This window comes from Habropoda laboriosa, unplaced genomic scaffold (genome assembly GCF_001263275.1).
Source record: "Habropoda laboriosa isolate 0110345459 unplaced genomic scaffold, ASM126327v1 scaffold666, whole genome shotgun sequence".
In the NCBI taxonomy this organism is placed as follows: Eukaryota; Metazoa; Arthropoda; class Insecta; order Hymenoptera; family Apidae; genus Habropoda; species Habropoda laboriosa.
Window position 1 is genome coordinate 73909 of NW_017100786.1, and position 24172 is coordinate 98080.

The following is a 24172-nucleotide window of genomic DNA, read 5'->3' on the forward strand; positions in this document are numbered from 1 at the left end:
AATCAATTATATAATGTCCATTATTTTCTATGTTTCTATTCCACCAATTTGTAAACTTCTTAATACTATTTCATTGAGATTTGCGATTCGATTGAGAAAGGTGCTGTATATATTGTTCGGCTTCAACGAACGTGATTATTCTTTTTGCATTTAAATGATTTTGTAACGACCGAAAAAGGTAGTACAGATGACCCTCGTATAACACAAAATGGCGAGTTATGCGAATTCGTGTTATATGAAACAAAGAAGTAGTACAAAAAAGGGGGTTAGGTTCCAAAGATGAAAAAAAAAAAACATACTATTATGTCTTTATAACTAAGAGAAATATTTTTATTAAAGCAATTTTCACCAAAAGTATAACATATTAATATGTATTAAATAAAAATAATATGTACCTTTTTATTTCCACTGGACATAGTTCAGGGCTGCAAATTAATTCACAAAAATGAAAAACATAATTATCATTTCTTTAAACAAGGTTGAATAATACTAACTTCAAATGAAATATCTTTGGCTTTTAAAAGCTCTTATTATGTTCCATATTGTTCAGGTATTTCCCTAATTCTTAAACCGTGTTCTAGGATGCCGTGTTGCACGAGGGTTGTCCCCAATTCTCGAACCGTGTTATAAAAGTGCCGTGTTATATGGAGGTTACCTGTAGTTTGATGGTGTCAAGTCTGAGTAATACGGAGGAGAAAGAATTTCCCAACCAATCTTTAAATCTTTTTGCGCGTCTGCTTTTCATGTGGTACTCATACACCCAGCTTTCAAATTTTGAAATTTTAAGTTTGTAGAAAGTTTTTACTGCCTTAAGTTTTTCACTATCTTTCGAAATGTTTATTGTGGATTTGTGGCAATAATGTAACAGCCGAGGAAAAATGAGAGACCGAAGCGAGAATTGAACCATCTTCGACCTCGGGGCCGGCGAACCGGGACTGTACGCCCTTCGGCAAGATGCTTTCTTTATTCTCTCGTTGTTATTATTCTTGCTGATGGGTATGGAGGCACGGGTCCCGTAATAATTTCTTTCAAAATATACGTTCACCTACTACATTCCTTCCAAAAGCTTCCCAAATATTTTTCGTAGAAGTAGTTGCATTTACATCTTCTTTGAATTCATATCTCATAATTGACAGAAAACAGAGTTTATCGTCCTCCGTGTCTAACTGCTACAGCAGCTCAATGTATACTGACCTCTAAGTTCAGATACCACCATGATGAAATGAATTTATCGAAAACAGTGACACATGAATCATTTGAAACTATTTATCTTAGCACAGTTAAAAAACGATATTAGTTTTCCACCAACACAATACAAAGTCTTCGAGGTATGTCCTTCATTCCTGCCCGTTTAAGGCATGGAACCCTGTTATATCGCTAGTCTTTAAATTCGTCTCAACAGCTTCTTTTTATGATAGAAAAAAAATTATACCTATCAATTTAACCAACACATAACATCGTTATTGCGTGAAAACTCTTACACATATTCACGAAAAATTTATTCAAGCCATCTTCTTGCGTACGAAAAGTAGTGAAACTTTATTCTTTTTTATTTCTTTCGCAAATCTACTATTTATGAAAGAAACATTGGAAACTAATAACGTGAACACCCTATACATACAGGATGAATCACATAACTTGTCTGCAAAATGTTCTACAAAAAAGTGTTTTATATATAAATTGCACGATATCGAAGGGAACATACAATGATAATACAGTATCTTTAAATTAATTTTCTAGGCGGAATGCGTACACGTTTGTATTAAAATTTAAAGGGGCAGTGAATTTTTTATGAGAAGCTTTATTTGCCCTAAATCTAACAATTAGCGAAATATTTGCGAAAACGTTGTTCGTGGTCTCGCTACTTACCTCAGTTACATTAGGTGCTCCAAATGGTGCTCGTTCACTTCCGTACACCTGTGCATTATTAGGTTTAGGGCAAATAAAACTTAATACTACTTTTTTATAAAAAGTTCACTGTTCTTTTAAATTTTGATACAAAAAGGTACGTATTCCATTTAAAATATTCAAGGTCACTTTGATATCTCGTAAGCAAGCAGGTTATTTAAAAAGAAAACCGTTTTAGCATCATGTATTCCCTTCGATACCGTGCAATTTCTATATAAAACACTTGTTTGTAGAATACATACTTTAAAAATTATTCAGAGCAGACAAGTTATGTGATTGACCCGGTATAAACAATAGTAGGATCGTAAAATAAAGCGTCGAATAGCAGTAGATGCCGATGCAAAATTCTACGCGATTCAATAGGGAATAAAGTAATGTTAAAATGTTCATCATACGGTCTTACTTCACGTTTTGGACCCATATCTTACATTTCTATAAATTTGTTTACCCAAATATTAAAGAAAAAATTATTGTATAATTGAATTTTCAATGTATTTGAGAACAGAAAATTTGAAGAAAGCGTATTCGTTTAATTCGTTAGTTTAGTAACGATTGATTTTATAAGTTTTCACGTGAAATTTCAAAGTTTACCCCGTTTTACTCCCTGAGATCTGTACAATTATGGAGTAGAATTATGAAAATAAATCGCGCAGTTTTTGAGATGTTAAAATATCAAGATAGTGCACACCACCTTGTATAAAAGGTGAGTCACGAGACACAGAACATCTAAATATCTCTGTTAAATTTGGACAAAAGAGGCAATGTTGAAAAGGATAATTGTACTATTTAAGGAGGCAACTATGATTGAAATATCGACAGATTCTACTGTAACTGCGCATTCAAAATTATTCAAAAATTATCAATATTTTCTGCAAATGTCACCCCGTAGGTATATTTTTGACTTGATAACGTTACAGTTGATAACAAAACGTAGACAATAATTACACGATAGTGTGACCATCAAACGACCATGGTCTCAGATATCTAAGATCGAGAACTGGAGTCTTCGTATTATTTTGCGTTAAATTGTTTTATTCTGAAGTCCTCCTTCAGTCGTTTTCGACTACGTTCAATTTATTATTACATGTATATGAAAACATTTCGAAATTATTATTGTACATGCAATTCTAAATTTCAAAATCTAATATCATCGAACTCGTTTCGCCAAATCGAACTTGCTTTTACACGTGGAATTCGCAGTTACAAATATATGGTGTCATTTGCAAAAAAAAAAGAAGAATTGTCGACCTTCAGATGTTTGCGCCTTCTGTTCTCTTTGATACTTGTTTCTATCTTAATGAAATCTCTAACAGAGATAGATGTTCCGTGTCCCGAGATGTCTGACCGATTATTACGACTTCGCAATACCTTTTCCACCGACCGTACATATCGTTATTTAATACATACAACTTATGCAAACAAACGAAAAGTATTTAAAATAGCGTTTTAGGTACTGCAGCAATTGCAGTATTACTAGCGATGTTAGTTTATCGATAAAAATATGTTGTCCCCTGTATTACTTATTCTCACTGCATAAACATTGCTTGGTTAAACACTTCCTGACATCACTAGAAACAAAAGTAATTAATACAGATGTTAATGTTAGGCAATCCATCTTATTATACACACATACTGAATTCTGCGCGTGTACATTTATCAAACCAACGAATAAATCACAATCAAAATTGTTACAAATAGATTTTTTCATCCAATATGATAAGTATGATTCATACCTGTCGATTGTATGCCAATACAAAAGGTTAGGAAGCATGCCGTTTTCCTTATACATATTTCTAAGAAAATATTCATAACAGTAGAATATAAGTATAAGAAACTTTTTTTTTACGTACTTATAACCAGATTGTATCTTAAATCGCCCGCTTCTATATTTTTTATGTTCTATTAAATTGTCGTCTTATAAAAGTCTGATAAGTATTTTATGAAAACTGAAAGCTCCGAAATAAGTTTTATACTTACACAAATTTTAGTCTCTTAGTTTACACGCTTATAAACGAATAGTTTTTATAATGACGCATGCTGAATTCTAGTTATATGTTACTAAAACTGAAGATTAAGTATTCATTTGAATGTATATTCGCGTTTCAATTTAGTCGTTGTATTTTTCAATATGCAATGCGATAAATTATAATTCCTTAAATTATGTTTTAAATGAAAACTACACAGGGTTCGTTAGTCAATTATATCGAAAATGATGTATTAAATATACAGCGGAACAATAATTTCAACGTATTTATTTTAATCTACTTTTGATGTACACGTTATTTAATGTACAGATAATCTCTCAAACTTCTAAAGACATTTTGGAGAGTAGAGTGGTAAGGAACTGTGCGATCAGGGTATCGTTGTTGATACTCAGCTATCACAGCCTCTAGTATTAATGTTGCATCGTATCGAGATATGTATTCTACATTTGAAAAAGGACGTCCTGCACAGAGGCGTCTCGCACACTGTCGAACTATCGAAATCAACTCTAAAACGTAGACTGAATACTATACACAAGCTTTGTCATCATTGGAAACCACTTGTTCCTGCTCTTGAAGCCAGTATAAACAATGCTTATCCTGGTAACGAAAGAAATGAGACCTATAATGTGCATAATATTTTTTGTTCAAGATGACCTACTGAACACGTGGAAGAAGTTTGTTGAACTCCTCACCTGACATCTAGTATGTATATCTGCATTACGACTACATTTATACATTTCCATAGAAAATGCGTAGAATGGTCGTGACTACTGCGAATATTATAATATTTCATAAAAAACCTAAAGTATAAAGGAAAATAAACGATACCTCGAGTGTTCGAAGTACATTCGAAAAATGTCTAAATTTCAATTGCATATTTTGCATATTGGAAAATACAATCATTTTCACGTATAGCATATTCTTAATTTAAAATCAATAAATAATATCGTTACATTTTACGTAAAATGTAAAATTATATTGTGCAATACACTACATGATGTTTTTGCTCATGATCTATTACTAATTGTAAGTTCAAAAGGTACATATTTGCATACAACTTATTTTTCTTTTTGAATACAAATATGATTTCCATGATCTGCGATGTATTATTCCATCTAATAGTAATGTATAGAAATCGATTTTCATCTGAAATTTACTAAATATTCTTCGATAAAGATATACTATAACAAAATTTGTTAATACCTTGTAAGATTATGCATACCTCGTAAATAAGAGAATTCTTAATATAAACTTTTTTTGTACAAATCATTTTTTCTGTCTTTGATGGACTTCGCAAATACAGGATGTCCCACACAACTGGGACAATCTGTATCTTTACAGTGGTTAGGAAGAAATTAAATGGTATCAAGTGGTGCATATTCTGGAATTAACTTCATGCATTTTTGTGCATCGGTGCATCATAAAAGTGCAATTGCAATTGTTTCTTTAATGGAACCTCATATCTTGGGGTATACTGGTTTATGTAATTTTTTACCCTCTTCAAAAAAATACTAAGGTACTTATGCCTTAAAGCTATTAGTTCAAAAGTTATTGCAGCTTGAAATTTGCTATATTATTTCAATGTATTAGTAGACATTGCATATTTACGCTAGAAGAAATGCTCAAATGGTCCTCCGTTGTTATGTCTCTTTCCGTAATTTTGGATATTTCTGGCAAAATACACACGTTGTTAACTATTGACAATAGCTCAAGAATACACTTTGCCTTTAAGGCATTCCCATAAAAAAAAAGTCGAGCAGTGTTAGGGCCAGTGATCGCGGTGGCCACACTCAATTTTTTTTTGTCACTATTTGCAAATGATTTTATAATTTTATTTTGCAATAGATTTTCTACTACTGAATGAAACGCTACTGATGACAAGGTATCTTACACTTACGCAACAATACATCCGCGAAAATATACCGATAGACAGAAATTAAAAACTGCAGTAACATTTTAACTAATAGAGGTAAGGCATAAGTATCTTCGTATTTTTTTGCAGACAATAAAAAACTATATCGACTGGTATATCCAAAAATATGGGGTTCCATTGAAGAAACAAGTACAATTGCACTTTTATGATGCAGCGATGTACAGAAATGCATAAACCTAATTCCAGAATGTGCATCATTTGACACCATATAATTTTGTCCTATGGAATTTTTTTCCATCTCTAACCATTGTAAAGATATAGCTTGTCCCAGTTGCGTGGGACACCCTGTGTATTAAGTCATACATATGTAAAAACTAAACAAATTAATCGAAGGTACTTCTTGTTCCAGTGGATATTTGTGAAGGATATACATATCTACACTTATTCGGTAAGAATAAAGAAAGAAGAAGAAAAGAAAAGAGAACGAAAAAGGAAATAAGGAAAACGAATTGTTTCCTCGGAAATTCATATATAAGAAAAAAGGATGCACAACAAGGAAACAGGATATAAGTATTCTTGCTTCTCGGTCTTGACAAGAGCATCTTTTCGACTTGGCACTGAAGGGAGCGCTACTTGTTAGCGACAAAGGACGACCTCAGCCCGATTATCACCGGGTCGCATCAAAATAGGCCGAGCTTTGTCCTCAAAAACTCTTTGATGGGGACATAGTATTGGTTCTTTAAGGCTACCATTTCTGGCGTCTTACGTAAGCTATTGAAAAGCGTCGTATCTGTTTCAAACACTAAGACGATCACAATAAATAAAACCGTGATCGTAAGCATAAAAGCTGGAACAAAAAGTCTCGTTATTCGCAGACTCTTGCACTTTAATTTATAATTTAGACGCTGATTAGGTTGTCGTTGATGTTGTTGCTGCTGATGTTGCCGCTGCTGTTGGAGGCAGAGTTTCGAGTTTTGGAGCTTTTGCATTTTCGGTACCGGAGTCACTGAACGACTATGTGGTTTACCGGACGCATCCAATAGTTGACTTTCTGACGAGGAATGATCAAACGAATCCCTAAAGTAGTAGTCGTTAATTTCGCCCTCTGACTGACCGACTGAAACAGAAATTTCCCGGTACTTTCAGTGATCACTGCATTATCAACTTGGGTACAAGATATGTATGTATGTATATGTTCCTTCATTTGTGAATGTTATTTCAAATATCAGATATTAGAACGAACGAACGAAATTATTTTACTATTTATTTATCAGCATTTGACATTACTGGATTATTTCGAACAAAGCTGTCCGCAAAATTCATTTATGTTATACCATACATGGACAAGCATAATACATAATCATACGTAGTACGTGCATTGTATCATAGTACTGTTAGATCAGCTTTAGTTTCATACGGAATTATAGGTTATTACTTCATAAAAATATTGGTAAGTAATATTAATAAACAATTTGGAAACAATACCATACTATACAAGGCTCAAAGTAAAATAAATTTCATAAAATATTTTTCTCATGTTTAATACTGTATAACATTGTAATAAATATTTACTTATTATCTGCAGTATTTATTATTGTAATTTCTGAGCTGCACAGGTCGAACGTTTAAATTTTATACCATATTTTGTCATTTAATGATAAATATTGCAATAGTGGGGTAAAGTGTTCGAATTTCGTCTCCCAGTCAATCTGTGCTGTTAAATGCTATAGCCTGCTAGCGACTGTAGGAACTTATAGCACAAACGAGATACAGAAGACCTAATATCTAATGCATTTTTTGTCCCACGTCAGGAGGGCTGTGAGCACAGACGAGATATAGAATAGACCTAACACCTTATGGGACTTTGCGTCCCACATTCTGAAATACCGATCATGTAAAAAAATCAGAGGTTTTGTTATGCCCTCTACGATATAAAGCGGTGAGTTTAAGAATTATATGTATACAATCCAACCATCAAAGATAGCAAAGTCGACAGATGTAAAAGATCCTTTTTTTGTTAAATATGCATATAAAAATACATATGTACATATATTGGATTGTGTGGGTAGAACTATCGACGATCTTTTGACAGCAGTAGAACATGCGCAGGGGATGAATTATCCGCTAATGAAAAAATTAGTTCTCATATTCCTCTGGTGGGCGGGCAAAAGAGTATAAGTTAGAATTATTAGTTTTGCAGAGAAGTTCTTATAATATATTGTATTGTTTACATATACTATTAGAATTTTAGGTAAAAGAGCGGAAAAGAAGTGAAATTGACTTGTACTATTATAATCACAAACAAAGGACAACAATGTATAATAAAATATATCAGCGCACTTATCCTGTTTGACCAAAATTGGAATTATATTCTTTTGCCTACCCACCAGAGATTTTTTATTACAGTATGATGAGAAAATTATCAATTTGTGAGATTTCGTTGATGAAAGTTCATCTAAATGCGACCTTATTAAGACTGCGTTTAATTACAAATAATTAAAACTGCTGTAAAATTTATCGTTTATGATATAGTCCGCAAAGCATTGATGATTTTATGAAGATCTAGTGAAAACTATAAATATCTGTTACTGAATTGTTATAAGAGACCCGAATGTTGCTTATTTCTGTCTCGCTCGCTTTCGGTATAATATGATCATCTTCTTTGTCGCACAAAGATAAGATTTCATAACGTCGAATACGTAGTAGCCAAAATGCGTCCCAAAATGGTTTCATAATTGTCGCGCGGTGCCGCATTTCTACAAGGTGTCCCGTAAAGAGTGTAACACCCGGAAATGGGGGGTTGCCGGGGTGACTCTGAACAACTTTTTCCTTTAACAAAATGTTGGTTGAAGCTTCGTTTTTGAATTATTAACGAAAAACACTGGCCAATCAGAGCGCGCGTAGAGCCCGGGCTCAACCACGGGAGCGCTGACTCTCACCGCGCGCGATCGTGAACAAATGCATTGGCACAGCGTGGGTATCGAGAGAAGCGTGCGGCAAATGTTACATCGTCTTAAATTAAGAATAATCTGGAATTATTCGTTATTTGTGAATAACAAATAAACTTATAAGTCGTTTAACACGTTGAATGCCGGACCAATTCTACGTAACTTGTCCACGGTGCCGAAAAGAATTTTTTATTCTAATACAACACATTGCAATATGTATAAATAATTTGTCAATAGTTAGAAATAAAACTATTTAAATATTTAGTTCACTTTTTCTTCTACTAAACCGCTGCTGCAGGGCCAGTTAACGCATAAAACGATTGTATTTTCCGGGCGAATTGTACATCTACCATCACATTTATGTATACCTTAATAAATTGAGGTGAAAACAGTGTAACGGCGTTTCCTCACCCACCTCAGTGTCATAAATTACATTATTATCCATACCGTATTGTAAACGGGAATGTTTGGCTATTTTACGATTATGATGTAGCAACGATTTATTTTTTATAATATCGTCGATAACGGTAAAAGTGGTTGTGCAGTGAAGTGAGTTCACCGACTCGGCCGTAACATTAGCTGTTGAGGGTTGCCTTGAAAGGTTAGGATCGGCATAATGACCCACTTCCGACGAAGCAGGTTAATTCGTGGACGAATGGGTAAGTTTTTCATAAGTAATAAAACACTTTAGTCCTTTCGGATAATGAATAAAAGTATCGAAAACAGTTATTAACATGTTGAATGCCGTAGGGGTGATCGGTGACCGGCGGTCTCAAAATTAGTAAAAGCATTTAATTTGAATAAATTGTAGTATTTGTAAAATTTGTACCTAATGCGTCACACAGCATATTTAAATAATTTTATTTTTATCTTTCTATATTATTTAAGCATATTGCAATGTGTTGTATTAGAATAAAAATTCTTTTCGGCACCGTGGACAAGTTACGTAAAATTGATCCGGCATTCAACGTGTTAAACGACTTATTAGTTTATTTGTTATTCATGAATAACGAATAATTCTAGATTATTCTTAATTTAAGACGATGTAACATTTGCCGCACGCTTCCCTCGATACCCACGCTGTGTCAATGCGTTTGTTCACGATCGCGCACGGATAAGTCTCTACGCTCCGTGCCTGGGTGGAGGCTCTACGCGCGCTCTGGTTGGCCAATGTTTTTCGTTAATAATTCAAAAACGAAACTTCAACCAACATTTTGGTAGAGGAAAAACTTGTTCAGAGTCACCCCAGCAACCCCCCATTTCCGGGTGTTACACTCTTTACGGGGCATCCTGTATATTACATGTTCTAATTATAAGTACTTACCCTAAAGTTACCATTAACCACTGACGCCGTACAGGATAGACCTTGTACCTAATGTATTTTAGTGTCCAAAGTTCTGAAATACCCATCGTGTAAAAAATCAGAGATTTGTTATACCCTCTACGATATAAAGCGGTGAATTTATGAATTACCCACAACCCAATCATCAAAGATGGTAAAGTCGACAGATGTAAAAAATCCTCTTTTATTAAATTTGCATATAAAGATACATACATATATTGGATTGCTTAGGTAGAACTGTTCACGATCTTTTGACAACAGCAGAACACACGCATGAGATGAATCATCTACTAATAAACAATTACGTTACTTTTTTATTTGTAATTTCATAGTTCCGTTTAATTCCAATTCCAATCACTACTAATGTTGTAATCATATTCTATGCTAAATCGGTAACATTCGTAGTGACACGAAAATGGTAAGGGCTTTCTCGGCCCTAAAGCCCCGGACTAAAAGTCCCACAAGATGCTGGGTCTATCCTGTACGTCGTCTGTGGTACAGTTCACCAAGTTGTGTACATCTATTTCCACCTTTTAGGACCAGCCGTTTCATTTTTTAAGGAATATTAGTAGTTATAGTTAATCATTCTGAAGTATAAAGTACTCGCACAGATAAGGTATTAACGTTATGGTTAAAGATTCGTCTATAGATCTCAAGAAATCTTTAATCTTGATTACGTATTAAATACAGCTTAAGTTGATGTTGAACATTTTATTGAGAGGGAGTGTATTTAAGTTATTACGTACAGGTGAAAAACAAGTACAGGAAAACATGTGCCCAGTTCAAAGAAGAAATCATTTGTATGTTGCACAATATTTATTACACACTCAGTGTTATAATTATGTATAACCTACCCAGGTTGTAGTTAAAACAAACATAAGATGATACCTAAAAATTGTAAATTTTACTTTCAGACATGAAGAGTTATGAGTAAACTATTGACCTCTTGTTCAGAATTTTTAAGCCAAATAGAGAGAATTTTTTACCTTGTAGAAGAAATTAATATCTTTTATGAAATCTGTATAAAGGGCAGATACATTTTAACAATGAAAGGGATAAGAAGCTCGTTGGAATGATGAATTTTACTGTACTTTTACTCATTTAGAAATCGATTAATACTGCATTTGGATTTTTTTCTCGCTATTTTTGGTATGTATGGGCATTTAATATTTTGGACATTGGAGATTATTTATGAGTAAGCTTATGTAGAGAAAGAGATAGTAACTCTTTCCACTTAAAAGAGCCGAAAGATGGGTTTTGTCAGACATGCCTTCTATGGATTTCAATGAATAAATTACTTTAATGTTTAACAGATGATTTACTTGTGATATATAGCAGGATCGTTCACAAAACTGAATGCCGCAATATCCTTTTCCACAGCTTTTACAAAATTAGGTAGAAACAAATGTGTCTTCTTTTAAGGATTACAAACCTTACTGTGAGTTGCTTTACATTTGTTATTCCACATCTACATTTATCATTTTGACTGAAATTTGAAATAAGAATACTCCTTCCTTATGTATTAATGGACCATTCGAATTCAAACTTCTACATATTCTTAAATATATAGTAATGATTAATAATAATCACAAGAAAGAAACAAATTCTTTTACAACTGCCAAATGATGTCAGCTAAAAGTATAGTGCAACAGATTCATCAAAATTATGTTTGAAATATCACAGAAAATACACGTCCCCTACAATTAGGTAAAACAATACGTTGTTCCTTTCTATGCTCATAAACAAAAAGTGCAAATATGGTCTCTGATAAGTGATAACAATGTACTAAATTTGTATGTAAAATGGAATACACTCAAAAGATCACATGTGTTACATGCATTGATAGAAACTAGTAACACTAGAATTACTTTGATAAAAATTAAATAAAATATGGTACTTAAGAAATGACAAATTGCAATTTTTTACAACTTTGTCAGTATCTTTCATGCAGGATCAACCCTTAACATTTTTCCCATCTGTTACCGAACACTCTGTATATATACTTTATATAAAAAATATTTCCAATTCATATTGATGATAACAATACTTTTAGGCGAAAATATTCAAACTATTTAACACGTTCGCTGCCACCAACGCAGCATTGCTCAGCATGCTATCAATTTTCTGGTGGTAGTGAACATAGTGCATTGTATACATGAAAAAGCATAACAGCCATATTTGACTAATTTAAGTAAATTTGATTCTTTTAGTAAGATGTCATTAAGATATCGTCATTAAGATGAGGCTATAATAGATTCTTATTTCAGGAATTCTATCAAATATGGTATGATTCAGTGGACGTGCGTATAACCATCTTTTTTTTTATAATTAATCTCAGAACTTTTACGGGGGGGATCGTCAGACCCACAAGTCGAAGAATTTTAAATTAGCACCATTTCTCTTTTATAAAAAATTCTCAAGAATTATTTATTGTCGTATATACATTTAAGTTTGATATTTAGAAGTAACCGTTCATATGTGAAAAATAGTATACATAAGAAAAAGAAAACGAAGTACGCGTCGCGGTGCTGGTGATCACGCGAAGTGCATGCTTGCGCTCCTCTTATGTCCAAAGAATAACAAACTATCCCAGAACGAAAAATCAATCTGTAATCGGAAAGGAACGATGCAACATTCCACCATTTATAATCAAGCATCTGATGAACATGATACTTTGCTATTCGTGTTTGATATCAAAAAAATCACGCTCAAACTAGTTTCATGTTAGTACACTATCGTACAATATTATTTTATTCTATAAATATATATAATTAACGGAATAAATATGTAAGAAGAAAATATGGATTCGAAGAATCCTCTGATAGGCTTTCGCGTGACGGCTTGAGGCTAGGGTTAATGAACTCTGAAAATTGTGATAAACCAAATTTAATACACAGTAAAAAACGTTGTATAGCTTAAAATGTAATAAACAGATAATCTAATTAGTAAATGTACAGCCATAGTTGGTACAATACTTTGTGTGTTTCCTTTTTTCCCCTAGCAGGCGTGCAACGCTGTTGTGTACACGCGTGTCTCTTAAAAAGTCAGTTGATATAAAGTACGCAAAATATTCGGCTATCTTTGGTATTAAATTGGGTTTATTCTAAAGCCATTATATGACAAAATTATAACCCAGACTGTTCCGAGTATCGGTTATGAACAAAACCCAATATGCAATAATAGAAAAGCATCCGGTCTAGCTCAAGTATGAAAAATGTGCAAAGTCATCGTATGGGATGGATGTTTTGGCAGGTGGTTTCACTTTCGTCAAATTCTTCCAGTCATATCAAGGTCCACGCCAGCTGAACTTAATGCTTTCCTGAAAGCTTCATCTGTATGGAGACACGTTGAAAAAATTTCATTTCGAACAAATATGAGTCCGTCTTCTAGGGAATTCAACTGCCCCAGTTTTCGCTGACAAACTTTGATAAATTGATGAAGGCAATTTCCCCTTTGAGTCGATATCAGGTGAACTTTCTTTTCCAGGTGATTTTTGTGAAATCGTGCCATCGGCTAGGAAACTGGCGAATAAAGTTTATCCTGGGATCTCCGAAAACTTCAAAAACTTCAATAAGTGGTTGTGTGAACGAGCCGTCCTGGCTCCTAAAAACGATTGTGCGAATGAAATAAATAACCAGATTCAAGAACTGTTTCCAGGTTCCGTTACTACATATACACTACCGGCCAAAAGTTTGGAATCACTTGCCGATTTCTATAAAAATCGAATATACCGGTAAATTTTGGAATGATCCATCGTTAAGTTTGAAAGACAAACCACGGCCAGGAAGACCCAAAATCACGTCGAGAGCTGAAGATGTAAGAATAAATATTATTTGCAAACGAAACAGACGACTAACGGACTCGGAAATTCGTGTAGGACCTAATGATAGTAGACCGAATCCAATATCTCTGACCACGGTGAAAAGGAGACTAAGAGCTGCAGGTTTAAATGGCCGTATAGCAGTCAGAAAACCATTGCTTTCGTCGAAAAATCGTAAAATGCGGTTGGATTGGGGAAAAATTCACAAAAATTAGACACCTACGGACTGGGGTAAGGTTCTTTGGACTGACGAATCCAAGTTCGAAATATTTGGGTCGCACCGAAGGATATTTGTTCGCCGATCTGTACAAGAAAAAATGTTGCCAGAGTGTATTGTACCTACTGTCAAACATGGTGGTGGTTCAGTTATGGTCTGGGGATGTTTCTCAACGGTTGGAGTAGGAGACCTAATCAAAATAGAAAATACAATGAAAAAAGAAGACTATAAACAAATACTCGAGCAGCACGCTCTGCCACCAGGTCACCGGTTATTAGGTAGAAATTTTATTATGCAGCAAGATAACGACCCTAAGCACTCATCTAAATTGTGTAAAGGTTTCTTATTGCAAAAAGAAACAGAGCGGGTCTTGAGGAATATGACATGGCCAGCATAATTACCGGATTTGAACTCGATAGAATTTTTGTGGGAAGAGCTCGATCGGAATATCCGGTTGCACTGTCCAACATCGAAAGGACACCTTTGGCAACTACTACAAGAAGCATAGAAAAATTTAAAGTTAGAAATACTCGAAAAACTAATTGCCAGGATACCCAGAATATGTCAGGCTGTCATTAGAAGTAAGGCGGTTTGTTTTTTATGAAAAGGCAATTTAAAGAAAAATATCTAGTTCTTCGTACAAAAAATAATATAAAATGTAAAATATTCTACTTATAAGTATTTTGACAAATAAAACTTCCTCAATTACTTTGTAGGCGTTCAATTTTTCTTAGAAATATCCTGTTTCTCTTAATTTACGTAGTGATTCCAAACTTTTGGCCGGTAGTGTACATACGTACATACCCCCCTGGGATACCATCGTATAATCTTAGGTTAAAAGTTGGGTCACCGATCATGCTGCTACGGAATCTGGTACCGTCAAAACTGTAATGGAACAAGACTGTGCATTGAAAAGTTCCTACCAAATGTTATTGAAGAAACAATATTGACTGATAAGGAGAAAGGAGAAAATGTGTTCGTCCCGCGCATACTGTTAATGCCAACAGTCATACCATTCAATTTTGAAAGGTTTCAATTTCCAGTAAGGCTGACATTCGCCATGACAAATAACAAGGCCCAAGGATAACCTATAAGTGCGCAGGTATTAATTTAGAATTTCTATGCCTTTCCCATGGACAGTAATACGTTGTCTGTTCGAGATAGGGTTCTCCAAAACATTTGCTCATTTTCGCTCCAGGTGGAAAAATAAGGAATGCTGTTTATAAACAAGCATTAACATAACATTGCAGTTTCATTATTGTAAATACTCTGGTTAATAAAGGTACATTTCAGTTACTAATTGTAAAACCATTGTTTTTATCACCCTCTCCCAACACAACTTCACCAATCCCCCACCCACTTAAAGCCCGAGCAACACCAGGCACACGCAGATATTCTTCAATTCCTTAAGAAATACTGTACAAAGTACAACCAGCCCTTACTCACCTGAAGCCCACCCCCTCAAAAGCCCGAGCAACGTCGGGCACACGCAGCTAGGTATCTATAATAACTAAATTTGTACATGCAGTCAAAAAAACTGGTCACAAAAAAGGCTATGCTTTTTCAATATGCAAAGGTTCATGCTGATTTTATGTAATTTGATGCAGGAGAATAAAAAATGGTATAGTAAAATGTAATTTTTGTTTAACATACGATACAGTTATTAGTATATGTACATATGTACATTAATAATCCCTTTCATGTATTAATATATATTAAACATTATATGTAACATTTATAAGAATTAAACAAGAATAATGGCATATAGCGTTAAAAAGAAAAGACTCGTTTCGCGTAGGAATCATTCCACGTCGCTAATTTGATAAAACTCACTGTGTTCATTGATAGTCTTTAGAAACTATGTATGTAGCGTAAAATGTAAAAATATGTATACATATAGTGTAAAATTTTAACTTTCTACCTCAAACAGTTTCCTAGATACTTAATGTTAACATTTTGAGAAATCTGAGAAAACCAACCGACACCTAATCATTTTATTCGCAATATTTAAACTTTGCCGAAGGATAATGCTTCCTACTTGTAGTCATTTCAAAGCAGAAGATGTACATATTCTTTCTAAACAGATGACACAATTTATTTCAGCCGTGTATGTCATTTTCTTTTTTAATATTATTCTTTACGTCGCATCAACTACCAAATGTTATTAGTGACAACAATATTCAGGTAATTGCAGTTGTAAGTAATTTTGTTCCTTTGAAGAACTTGAGTAATGGATGTATTTTTTAATGATTGGAAAAGTTCTTTTTTAAGCTGTAATTTATATTACTTTTTAGCGTAATGTCGAATATTTGCTGCAGTGTACTATTAAATGATCGACAGTTATTTGTGTTCGGTTGTAAAAACCTAAATATGGTCAAGGCGAAGGTTTAGGCGACACGGCTCGCAATTTTACAAGGATTTCGGAAACCCTCTCATCTGGCCACCAGAAGCGGCAGCCTGCCGACCGACCGGAGGAACCAGGACTCGACCCTACAATATAACAAATAGTTTACAACAATAACCCCACCCTCTCGACACGACAGTCACCCCCGGAACACTCACAAAAATCCAATCAACACTCTTCAACCACCTCCACTATACATTTTAAACAGCGAATAGAAACACACAGCAAGTTGATAAAATAGCACGCACAGACATTTTTCGAGAACAGTATCACAGACACTCAAACATTCATTACCAGTCTAATTTTCGTAACACATCATAACTCATTAAACTAGTTATAATAAAGCTATATCACTGTTCAATATTGTGTTGACACATTCACCAAATCATACAGTCCACTATCCAAGTGACCACTTCGAAAGACTTCACTGGACTCCACTGAAAGGAAACCAGTTCGAAGTCCGCGTCATATTATCGTCGCGGAAATAATCGTCGACGCTGTGACGCGACCAAACAATTTGTATGTTACATTTGTTACAAGTTCGAGGACTATTTTTCCAAAGTAAATATGAATAGGTTAATTTTGTATGCCCAATTTTGATTCGCGAAATCGCAATTTCTTGTTTTTTTTATTAGATCTGGTGGTATATTTTTCTTTTAGTTGTGAAACTGCTGTTGATTATCATGCTGTATTTTCCCCTTTCGTTTTCCACATCATATTCAGTCTTTTTAAGATGAACTCTTGTAGGTCCGTTAATGACAAGGAAATTAGTATTGGCAGCCTCTTTTGCTGCAGTATTACCTATTTTATTACGAGAGAAATTGAAGTTTATAGCCTAGAGTTTTTAGAAATTTGCCTCCTATGGCCTCAATAGCTTGAAGACGTGTTATAAAGTGGGAATTTTCGAAAGGTCATTCAGAAATTAGTTGGAACAGCCAGGAGAAAGAATGGTCAAATTCTAAAGAAAATTCGGCGTTAGAACATCTGTTACCTTCACTTTATTGTTAGACATCGCCACCCGTCCCCAAGAGAAGGCGTGCTGAGGGCGCACGGGAAGGATACTTGCGATGTTCCTTAGGCACGCTGTTTGGCGATTAGGAATTCTTAGGAATGATCAGTCAGTGTGCATGTAAAGAAATGATCAATGAGACGGCCGTCAGTGGCGAAAACAAGCAGTCAATTACGAATAATCAGTCAGTTAAAAACTGTCATAGTCAGTTACAAATAGTCAGTTTAGAACCAAGCTGTGAATTAGGAAACAGAAATCAGTCAGTTCAGAACGCCCAGCAAACAGGCTAAGTAATAATCAGTGAAATTAGCCAGGCTAATCGAATAGGCATTCGGGCTAATGTGAAACGTTTAGGTTTCTTCTGTACAGTTAGTTTAGAGTCAAGTTTGTGTATAAATTAGTAAACACACAAACTAGAGTGAGAATTCAGTTTCCTGAAGACAATCGTGTGGTCCTTTAAGAAAGAAAAATCAAACGATACTACTGTGCAATATTCGCGGACTAAGACGGCAATTTCAGCAACCGTCACGGTCCCGACAATCAATTATACCAGTATGTGACGCGACCCATACGAGGTGTTAAGTCATTAGGATTAGTACGTTTCCAGACGCGGGGCTAGAAATTCCTCGGTCTTTCGACGTATCAACCACATACCTTGAATGTTCCAATCAGAAACCAACATTCCGCTCCGTGTGAGGACACAAAGCGTAACCCGTAATAATACTACTATGGTTTCACCCCAGTTTTTGGGAAAAGACCGTACATTCATATATAGTTGAATATCTGACGTATATATGAGATACTGTTTATTGGAAGTTTAGCTAAAAGTTGGTTGGGTACACCGTCTGGATCCAGACTAGTGTTTCTATATTTCTCAAGTATTGGTTGCACTTCGTCTATCCGGAATGGGAGATCGGGAGGTGATGAGGTTTCTTTTGATATGTTGGCAGATTTGGTGTTTTCTGCTATCTGTTAATTTTTAATTTTTGCAAGTTTTTGCTATAATTTTAATCGCTTGATTTGTTAGCGTATGTTTCAACGAGGATGTTTGCTATTTCTTCATAGTTTGTTGTTAACGAGTTATCGAGTCGACTTATAGCTGGGATTGTTAGTTCTCTTGCTGCCTTTGATAGCTTTTAGTTTATTCCATATTATTTTGAAAGCACCCCTTCCACTTGTGAAATTTGTCTTAACAGTCTCTTTCATATCATATAAAAAAACATATAGTATTCCATTTAAAAAACTGAAGGTTACCTTTATTTCTCGAAGAACATTGCAAAAATAAAAAATTGGCGTACATTATCATGTTGGCTATAAAAAACGCTAAAACTTCTAGTTTCATTTTTTTCAAATCGTTACGATTTACGAGAAAAAAGCTGGACCAATATACCGCGAACACCCTGCATGCTGTACACGTTGCAACGTCTAGACTAGGCGATGCATTCTCAGTAACGCTTAGACAAACTCTATATTCTTCGAAATGCCCGAACGAAATCCACATACCTCACGGACTGCACAATATTCTTTACCAATGTATAAAAACCAAACATGCTCTTAATAAAGGTTCCACTCCGTTCTCAAACGTAACCAAGTGTTGATCGTTACTTTGCTCGACCTAATCGCGATATTGCGTGCGATCGTTGCTTACTTCGCTTTGTAAATATAATCTTCGAAATTAGTAAAGTTTACTCTTGTTGGAGTGACGATTCTTGAAATCGAGAATAGAATTTTGCTTCGAGGCCGGGGAACATTTAATCTGAATTATTATTTTTCGACTTGCATCAATTTCCCCCGTCACAACGTGTCTTCTCTTTAACGATTTCGAACTCTCGAGCAACAGTTGAAAAACAAAGGACGATCTATTATGCTAAAGACTAAATGATTGAGAACAATTGACAGAAGTTATTCCTGATGTGATCAGCATAAAGAACCCAAACTTTATTTCATCAGTGCAAAAAATACGTCTATTTGAATTCAAAGCGATAGCTACTTTATAATATAGTAATAAGTGCTAAATTAGTGTTAAATCAGTATTAGTATTAAACTATTAGGTCGTAACGTATGAAATGTCCGATTTTGTTGTATTAATATTTTAAACCTTATTTTTTCGGTAAATATTTGTCTTTGTAAACTTTCTTTTGTCAGATTCAGTCTTCATTTGTTTTGTTTACATTGCTAACCTTGCTTTTAATCGTGTTGATTCATGTTTGAAAGCAAGACGTACTTTTCGCGTACTTTTTTTATATGAGTGGAAAAGTGGTCATAACGCAGCAGCAGCTGCTCGAAACATAAATGCTGCATTCGGGAATGTTACAGTTAACGAACGTATAGTGCGTCGATGGTTCCAAAAATTCGAAGCCGGAGATGAAAGCCTCGTTATTGAAGCACGCGGAAGACCGGAGCCGTCCATTAACAATGATCAGTTGCAGATTTCTATTGAAGCAAATACGCGACAAACAGTTAGAGATTTGGCACAAGAATTCAGTGTAAGTCCCATGACAATTTCACGTCACCTGAAATTCATTGGGAAAGTGAAAGAACTGGACAAGTGGGTACCACATGAACTTAACGAACGGCAGAAGCTCCAACGTCAAGACATATACAATTCACTGCTAATCCGAAATGATAGGGACCCGTTTTTGGATCGCATTGTTACTTGTAACGAAAAGTGGATGTTGTATGACAATAGACGACGTTCTGCCCAATGGTTGGATGTAGATGAATCCCCACGACATATGCCAAAGCCAGCCTTGCATCCAAGGAAGATAATGATCACAGTATGGTGGTCATGGCTGGTGTAATTCACTATAATTTCTTAAGGACGGGTGAAAAAATTAATGCGGAGAAATATTGTCCCGAAATTGAAGCAATGCACCAGAAATTGCGGGTAAAACAACCGAAAGGGCCCAATTCTGCTTCATGATAATGCTCGACCGCATGTTTCACAAATAACGGTGCAAAAGCTGTGTTCAATTCTGACACGTCGTCGAGAATCGATTGAAAAATGTAGCGACTGTGTGATCGCCTGAACTTTTTGCTCTTAACCTTTTTTGTGTTCTCGTTGTCTCGTTGGCGCGTTGCCCCGGTCAGCCCTCGCATTTCCCCTTCCCTGGTCGCATTTGGGTCCCTTGATGCGGGTGACTTTTGGGTGGGAGGCTAAGACTCCCACTCACGTTCGGGCCTTGGTCACCGCCCAACGCCAACCACTCACCCTCAAGGAGGGGGTGTTTTGCGTGAAGTACGCCTCACCTGGGCTTATGGGAAAAACCTAGGGTAACGGTACCGCTCGCTCGCGAGAACGTGCCTGCTATGATACGTCAATTGCTATTGAGATGCACGAAGAAAACTCCAAATTTTCCGCTTTTATGAGAGGCTTGGAGCCCTCCTGACAATAAGGAATAAGTAACGAACGAAAGCATTAAACGTGTATTCAAACCTTAATCTCAAAAATAGCAGAGAGCCGCGTCCGTATCGTAAACCTGGTCTAACTTAAGTATCCTTAACAAGCTGAATAGCTTAAAATATGAAACTCTGCCTCATCCACCATATTCACCTGACCTGTCGCCTACTGATTATCATTCTTTCAAGCATTTAAATCATTTCCTCAACGAGAAAACGTTTATGAATCAAGAGACTGTCGAAAATGCCTTTAAACAATTTATTGTCACCAGACCTCCGAATTTTTATAAAAATGGAATTCAAAAACTTTTAACTAATTGGAAAAAATGTGTGGAATGTAATGGTTCTTATTTTGATTGATAAAATTTAATATTAAAGAAGTTGTGATCATTTAAACTTACCGCTAAAAATCGGACATTTCATACGTTGCCACCTAATAGTGTTTATTTAGTATTACGATAGTAGTAAAGTGTATAATAAAGTATCTATAAACTGTGTAAGTGAAATCTTTTCAAAAGATTTAAAATGAATAATAATCATCCCGTACGTCAATATTTTTCATTTCATGAAGATAGTGGGCAATCAGTATGTGCGTTTGAAGGATGCAACGTAAAATTAACTATAAGTCATCTTATTGTTAGTCTTGAATGAAAAGTATGAATATTAACAATTGGGGTATTTCTTCACTGATTCGCTTAACTTTTTTTTTAATTGTTAAGGAAAACATGCGGGTAATCTGACATGACACCTACAACACAGTCACCCAAATGAATTTACCATAGTGGAAATGCAAAAGCGCGTATTAAAAGAGAGAAAAGCAGAGAAACATTTTCCAGACCAAAATTTTTAAAAATTGATACTTTCATCACAATCGCTTATAGAAGCATGTGTTGAACATGTTAACGGTAGACCACTGAGTATTGTCTCAGATTCAGGATTTAAACAAATTATTGATCCCATATCTGCATACGTAGGCATGTCAACAATTATTAATACGAACAATATTCGCAACGCCGCAGCGTTATGAGAAATGCGGCACAGATAAGAGATGTAATCAAGTCAGAAGTTGAAAATAAACTAATAAGTCTCAAAATTGATAGTGCAACACGACATCTTTTAAGTATAAATTTACAATATGTTCAATATGGAAAAATTGTTATTTGGACATTAGGCGTGAAGGAAATGTTTTGTCGAAGTACTACGAGAGCTCCACGAGAAGCAAGGACTACGAGAGCCTGAAAGCAATCAACGCTGCCCACGAGACTGAATCCAAGGTAAACACTGGCTTACGATTTATTCAATTCATATCGAGAACCGAACATAGAGTTCGAATCCGATACTAGTGACTGCGATAGCGACTCCGTAAATTCAATGGTTGAAACTAGACTGCTAGACTAGACAAATTAGAAAAGGCTATGACCGCCTTAAGCACAGCTATCGAAGGAATAGGAAACATTACAAGCAGACATAATGAGACTAGGAGACAAGAACAAAAAACGATCCAAAGAAATACAAAATTTAGCAGTAAAACTAGGACAGATAACGACAGACGATGAATCTACAAGCATAGGCCATACACCATTCGAGTATGTCGATCTCGATGACGATATGAATAAGGTTCCTAGACGTTTCGCGAATAAGCACAATCCATCGCGTCGCGTAACCTTAGAACCTTCGGCCCCGCCGCACGAGTTAATGTCGCAGATAACACGCGTACCAGTCAAGGTCATTGTCCGTACGGTCAGCGTATTGAACGAAAGAGATGACATAGGAGTAGAGGATTCTATCAAAGCGATAAAACGGGCACACGCGCAATGTAGCGAGGAAGACCTACTCGGACTGATCATGGCTGAAAAGATAACAAATCAAGCAGAACGTAGTATCCGACACTTAACTATCACCTCATACGTCGAATTACATGAAAGACACACAGACACACACAGAGCAGTCCGTTTGGACTGATCTTTCGCAGGGCCTCACAGCTCCGCCACGATACCATACCACCACCCCATCGACCAGGGAAATCCAGGGTGGGCTGCGCACCCCTACTCACGGAGGACAGCCCAGGACGAGGAAGGATTCCTATTCGTCCTCATAGGCCACCCCCTCTCCATAGCTTTAAGATAAAACTGTAAGGAAGCCTCAACGCGCCTTAATGTCCACAGAAATTCCAAAAAGATCAGTACAACAGTTCACGTTAAACATACTTCGTACTCACATTTATACTCTAACATTAACGACACTCGCACAAAATTAATTTGGCGTGTGAGAGACGCGATAGACTGAGAATAATAAAGTTAAAGAATCGCGTCGAAACAAACCGCCTACTCCAGACCTACCCATACGCTTACGCCAACTCAAAGACAAAACAAGAATCTCGCACATTGAGAACGTTTACAGGCAACCCATAGAAAAAATCATTTTTAGTGACTCTGCTCTGCACCGAGCTCACCGCGCATGAAATTGTTGTAAAATACTCGCGACCAGTAAATACAAAATCGTACCGGCTCCCAGAATATCATAAAGTTGAAATTCAAAAACAAATGAGGGATTTATTGGCAAAGGAAGTTATCGAAGAATCGGATTCACCGTACAACTCCCGTGTATGGGTAGTGCCGAAGAAGGAAGATGCTTCGGGTCTGCGCAAATGGAGAATTGTGGTTGACTTTAGGAAATTAAACGAGTCAACGGACCAAGACGCGTACCCGCTACCGAGTATCGAAGACATTTTAGACCATCTCGGTAAAGCAACATTTTTTTCCGCACTAGACCTTAGCTCAGGATTTCATCATATACATATACCCAACATTGAAGAAATACACCGCTTTCTCGACTCCAGACGGACACTTCCATTACAATCGTATGCCACTTGGACTAAAAAATGCCACATTCCAACGCATGATGAATAAAGTTACAGAAGTAATTGGGAAATACTGTCTCGTCTATCTGGACGACATTGTAATTTGTGAATCCATCATCGAAGAACATAACGAAAGTTTAGCTACGGTATTCCAGCGACTAAGAGAGACAGGTTTAAAATTACAACCAGATAAATGTGAACATCTTCGACCAAAACTAGTGTGGCGTCGAGAATAAAGAAAATGACTGCAATGCGAACAGACGAAGACACGACAGCGATAAAGGACAAAGCGTAAGCGCACGCCACGCGCCCAGAGACAAAAGACAGCTCTGTCCTTCGCTAGACGTCAAGCAGAGCACTTACCTTGTTAATTAAAAGTAGTGTAGAATATTAATTGAGTATGTTTA

The 24172-nt window shown here is 35.7% G+C and overlaps 1 protein-coding gene across 1 annotated transcript in view; it reads right to left on the reverse strand.

Moving 5' to 3' along the window:
- Positions 1-6446: 6446 nt before the first annotated feature.
- LOC108577220 (protein 4.1) overlaps positions 6447-24172 on the reverse strand; it is a gene marked incomplete at its 5' end in the record, with an annotated part of 173845 nt that continues 156119 nt past the window's right edge. The window contains 1 exon segment of the mRNA XM_017940351.1: positions 6447-6883. Within this exon segment, the coding sequence (XP_017795840.1) occupies positions 6447-6883 (437 nt within the window).